The following is a 6,000-nucleotide window of genomic DNA, read 5'->3' on the forward strand; positions in this document are numbered from 1 at the left end:
TATGGGAAATTTGTGAAAACAAGAAAAAACAAAAAGTGAGAAAATTCATTTTTTTTAGTATGTGGTGAGCTGACATCTTTATTGATACCATTTTAGCGTAGATACAATGCTTTGATCACTTAGTACCCAAAAAAAACCAATTCAGCAGTTTTGATGCTTTTCACTTTACGGCATTTACTGATGAATGAGCAGACTTATGGACGCAGTGTTAATCCATCTATTTTTTTTATATCTTTTCAATTTAGAGAAAGTGGGGAAATGCAGGTTTGTTTGTTTAGTTTTTATTGTGAATGTTTCAGTCAACTTAATTACTTAAACCTGTGATGGCCCGATTGCTTGTACTGTATACTGCAATATAACTGTATTGCAGTATCTAGTAAAATTCAGTTTCCTATGAAGCTCATCAACAGGTCAGGTTTAAGTGGCGCACCACCATGTCAAGCACTGGGGTGTTCTGCAGACTCCCAGCTGTCATGGCCACCCACTGTCACTTGAAGAGTGAAGTAAGCATGGAATGGCCTATCCCCCTCTCCCATACACAATAAATGTGAGCATCTCAGAAGATGGCCGCAGGTAAAGCTCCACTCCACACACTGCTAAGAATCAAGACATGGCCAAATACCCCAGTCCTTGTCGGCCTGAGTCCCCTTCATACACCCACTGCCGAATTGTGCCATACATGTTTGGCAGATATTGGGACGGGATTAATGTCAGAATGATAGACAGTAGAGCACAGCCCCAAACTGTTTTCAACTACCTCAGACACCTAAAGGAGTGGGCCAGCACATGATTGAGACCCTGCTCAAGTTAGATTTACACTCACAGCAGTTCAATGAGAAGAGGGCTCAGAAACATTGTTGTGATCATGGGGGTCAATATAAAACAGCAAAAGAGCAAAAAGGTTTACCCGTCCAGGCCTCCAGACAAATGCACTATCAGGAGGCAGTGGACCCATATCATTAAGATGACAACACAGGTTCAAGAATACCGATGAAACAACCGCTCACAGCCTACCAATACATGGAGGGGGCAGTTGCCTGGTATGTTAATGCCCAATAAAAAACTTGTATGTGGCGCTGTTCACACTATGGCCATGCACAGCATCCAGGTTAACAGCCTAGTAGTGACACCCTTCTATTAGCTCAGGCGCGCTGCCCAGCGCTATCAAAATGCATGCCATGTGAACAGACACTGCAGTTTACAAGACCAAATGGGCCCAACTGCACCCTGAATAAAAAGTGCAAAAAACACATAAAAAATGTGGAGTATTAGCTGATATTTTGGCCAAAATACGTGAGCCCGTAACCTGCGTCAAAGATCTCCACGTTTACGGGTACCTAACACTAAATCCTAACACTGATACAGCACAGAATTATATGGGTCCACTGCCTCCTGATAGTGCATTTGTCTGGAGGCCTGGACAGGTAAACCTTTTTGCTCTTTTTCCGTTTTATATTATTGGTGGACTTTCAAGTCCTCTTTCTGTGCTGGCCATAGTGTGAACAGCGTCGCATACAAGTGTTTTGTTGTGCATTAACATACCAGGCAACCGCGCCCTCCATATATTGGTAGGCTGCGAGCGGTTGTTTTATCGGTATTCTTGCACCTGTGTTCTTATCTTACTTTTATGGGTCCACTGCATCCTGATAGTGCATTTGTCTGGAGGCCTGTACGGGTAAACCTTTTTGCTCTTTTGCTGATAGAAGGGTGTCACTACTAGGCTGGCCTGGATGCTGTGCATGGCCGTAGTGTGAACAGCGCCACATACAAGTTTTTTATTGGGCATTAACATACCAGGCAACTGCCCCCTCCATGTATTGGTAGGCTGTGAGCGGTTGTTTCATCGGTATTCTTGCACCTGTGTTGTCATCTTAATTATATGGGTCCACTGCCTCCTGATAGTGCATTTGTCTGGAGGCCTGTACGGGTAAACCTTTTTGCTCTTTTGTTGTTTTATATTATTGGTGGATTTTCAAGTCCTCTTTCTGTGCTGTATCAATGATCATGGGGGTCCCAACAGAGAGAGGATAAATCTCCATTACAAAAACTCTCCTTTAGTTGCTTAGGGCCAGCACACATGACTTTAGATTACATTATGTTATGCAATTAACAGTGATAATTTGTGGGGAACTGTCCATTTCTTCAATGCATTTAATCAGTGACAAGGGCTGCCTACTTTAGCAATGACCTATCCATGGATAGGTCAATGTCTGATCTTACTCACTTGTCAGCCGGCTCCCTCTTTGGGTAGTGGCCAAGACTTGGTACTGCACATCTGCCTCCTATTCAAGTCAATGGGAGGCAAATGTATAGTAACCCTGTGGTGGCCACTATCAGAACGCTGCAAGAGTACTTCTGGCAGGCGGACTTGACAAGCGCCAATTGGGGGGGCGAGGAGGGTGCTGAGTGTCAGACCTGGCCAAACAGACATTGATGTCCTATCCTAAGCATAGGTCATAGATGTAATCGTGAACAACGTCATTAATGGGAATGGATCACAATTTGTCTATCATGTGCTATCCAATAATTTATTCTAATTAAATTTGAAATAAAATTGTTAACATGTATTCATTTTTTCTGTAGCCACTGGGGGTTGTCATTTTTATTTGCTGATGCTTTGTAAGTGTCCGAGCCCAACACACACCGAAAATACAACAGCCCCAGAACATAGGAGACAGCAGTCAGTATCTGACCCCATATTCTACCCTGCAACTGTGCCAGGAGTGAATTGCACATGCCCTCGAAGCTTCCCAGTCCACAGCTGTTTGGGGGAGCAATGCACTGTGCACATATCTACAATTTCCTCATCACCCTGTGATAGGAGGTCCATAAAATAGCAGCGAGCTCCTGAGCTGTTATCACTGGAAGAAGTTACCTCTACCGCCCTGCTGAGTGATGAGAACAGAGCTGCGGCAGAGACCTCTAGCAGTAAGAATGAAGGCTCGGGAGGCTAGAAGTAGTGCACTGTCAGGCAGCCCAACCTGTGCTCACCACTGCAGTGTTCAAAGGAAGATTACACTGCTGTGCTCTGAACAGACTCAACTCTGCTATGTCAGTGTAAATGCTCATACAAATGTACGTGATGCACGGACATCTGAATGTTTTTTTGCTGAGTCTGGAAAGCGCATTAGAAGAGGTGGCTTTGTGATAGTCATCTCCTCTGTTGAGCTTTGGAGACAGCAATAAAGCCTCATACAGACGTCCCTGCATCACAGACATCTGAATGAGGATTTACCTGAGCAGAACCATGTATCTAATCTTATGTTTCATGCAGCGAGCAACAGTGCCAACAGAATCAGTGCTGGCGACCATCCTCGGGGACATTGTCCACATGTCAACATCACTTGGCAGTCACCAACAAAATGTCTCCACACTGTGATCCTAAACTTCATCCTCCTTATCCTTTTGCAAAGGTTGTGCACTGCGCTAAGAGCTAGGACATCTGTATAATGAGAACAGGAACAGTATGGAGACCAGGAGAGATGGTAGGTTGTGCTCTACGGTAAGAGCTAGGACATCTGTATACTAAGGGCCGGAGCAGTGTGGAGACCTGGGGACAGGGCCGGCGTCAACACCCGACACCTGGGAAAAAGGAGGGGCACTGAGCAGGCGGGGTGCCACTTGCCGTCAGGGATGCTGAAATGCTATGTGGGCCCTTTGCCAGGCGCCAACAAGCGAACCCCCGCCTACTCAGGGCCTTGGTACTTACAATACCTCTCTCCAAAGTATGGTGCGTTATGCGGGGCCCGTCGCGTTATGCGGGGCCCGTCGCACACTGTACGGCGCGTTATGCGGGGCCCGTCGCACACTGTACGGCGCGTTATGCGGGGCCCGTCGCACACTGTACGGCGCGTTATGCGGGGCCCGTCGCACACTGTACGGCGCGTTATGCGGGGCCCGTCGCACACTGTACGGCGCGTTATGCGGGGCCCGTCGCACACTGTACGGCGCGTTATGCGGGGCCCGTCGCACACTGTACGGCGCGTTATGCGGGGCCCGTCGCACACTGTACGGCGCGTTATGCGGGGCCCGTCGCACACTGTACGGCGCGTTATGCGGGGCCCGTCGCACACTGTACGGAGCGTTATATGGGGCCCGTCGCACACTGAACGGAGCGTTATATGGGGCCCGTCGCACACTGAATGGTGCGTTATATGGGGCCCGTCGCACACTGTATGGAGCGTTATATGGGGCCCATCGCACACTGTATGGAGCGTTATATGGGGCCCATCGCACACTGTATGGAGCGTTATATGGGGCCCATCGCACACTGTATGGAGCGTTATATGGGGCCCATCGCACACTGTATGGAGCGTTATATGGGGCCCATCGCACACTGTATGGAGCGTTATATGGGGCCCATTGCACACTGTATGGAGCGTTATATGGGGCCCATTGCACACTGTATGGAGCGTTATATGGGGCCCATTGCACACTGTATGGAGCGTTATATGGGGCCCATTGCACACTGTATGGAGCGTTATATGGGGCCCATCGCACACTGAATGGAGCGTTATATGGGGCCCATCGCACACTGTATGGAGCGTTATATGGGGCCCATCGCACACTGTATGGAGCGTTATATGGGGCCCATCGCACACTGTATGGAGCGTTATATGGGGCCCATCGCACACTGTATGGAGCGTTATATGGGGCCCATCGCACACTGTATGGAGCGTTATATGGGGCCCATCGCACACTGTATGGAGCGTTATATGGGGCCCATCGCACACTGTATGGAGCGTTATATGGGGCCCATCGCACACTGTATGGAGCGTTATATGGGGCCCATTGCACACTGTATGGAGCGTTATATGGGGCCCATTGCACACTGTATGGAGCGTTATATGGGGCCCATTGCACACTGTATGGAGCGTTATATGGGGCCCATTGCACACTGTATGGAGCGTTATATGGGGCCCATCGCACACTGAATGGAGCATTATATGGGGCCCATCGCACACTGAATGGAGCATTATATGGGGCTGGTTATGGAGTAGGTTGTGCTCTGCGCTAGGACGTCTGTATACTGAGGACAGGAGCACTATGGAGACCTGAAGCTTCGAAAAGTGAAAGTGAAAGGTCATCAAGGAGCTGAGGAACATAAATGTCCCGTACAATGCTCACTCGTCATTTCCCACTCCGCAGCCGTTCACAGACTGCTCTGTCACAAGGAAGCGGGGAGGTCCGGGCACGGTGGGGGAGCACTTGTCAGCGGCCTTACCCTCCGTTGAACGTGTAAGGGTTGAAGCGCTGCTCCACAGCCCCGGCGTAGTGGTACTCCATGGCCGTGTACGGCTTCTGGTCAGGACGAGCGCAGCTAGCCAGATACATCTCTGCGGCTCTGCTGTATCACTCTGCAGATGGCGACAATAGCGTTTCCGGCATTCAATTTCCGGTGGCGGATTCACGACATCCCAGCCCCGCCCCTCGCGTCATGCAGTAGGCGGGTGTCACATTTCACGGCAGCATTCTGTAACCACAGGTCTCCCATGTGAGACACCAGCCGTACTTCTCCAGCAATGGCCGCCAGAGCCATACATTGGCCTAGCCGAGGACAGCACCTCACTGTACTAGTACAATATGGAAGCGTGTGGGAAAGCGCTGCATAGTGGGGCTGCCTCCTGGTAGTGCTACAGGGGGGCCGCAGACGATGCTGGAGCTTTCAGCAAGTACTGTAGTTGTTATTCACAGGTTGAATGACAAAAATCCCTGTAACAAAATGCAATGCAGCGATGTGCCCTGATGTGAGCAGCTACTAAGGCTCCGTGCACACCTGTGGAATTCCATGCCGCGTGACCTATGGGAGAAATCAGCATTTTAAATTCCCGCGATTTTCCCGCAGAAAAGCTAGCATTTTCCAAGTGATTTGAAGCATCGCTTGGAAAACTGATTGACAGGTTGGTCACACTCGTCAAACATAGTGTTTGACGAGTGTGAGCAACTTTTTACTATTGAGGCTGCCTATGCAGCATCAGTAGTAAAAAGATATAAAGTTAA

General features: G+C 49.2%; 1 protein-coding gene across 1 annotated transcript in view; it reads right to left on the minus strand.

The window, feature by feature from the left end:
* Positions 1 to 5,406, minus strand: part of LOC141049012 (proteasome subunit beta type-1-B-like) — a 54,849-nt gene extending 49,443 nt beyond the window's left edge. Inside the window, exon 1 of the mRNA XM_073545105.1 lies at positions 5,225 to 5,406. Coding sequence (XP_073401206.1) covers positions 5,225 to 5,334 — 110 coding nt within the window. The 5' untranslated portion in view covers positions 5,335 to 5,406. The remainder of the gene's footprint in view (positions 1 to 5,224) is intronic.
* Positions 5,407 to 6,000: the final 594 nt, after the last annotated feature.

Source organism: Dendrobates tinctorius, unplaced genomic scaffold (genome assembly GCF_039654945.1).
Source record: "Dendrobates tinctorius isolate UK_male_01 unplaced genomic scaffold, ASM3965494v1 ptg000140l, whole genome shotgun sequence".
NCBI classification, from domain to species: Eukaryota; Metazoa; Chordata; class Amphibia; order Anura; family Dendrobatidae; genus Dendrobates; species Dendrobates tinctorius.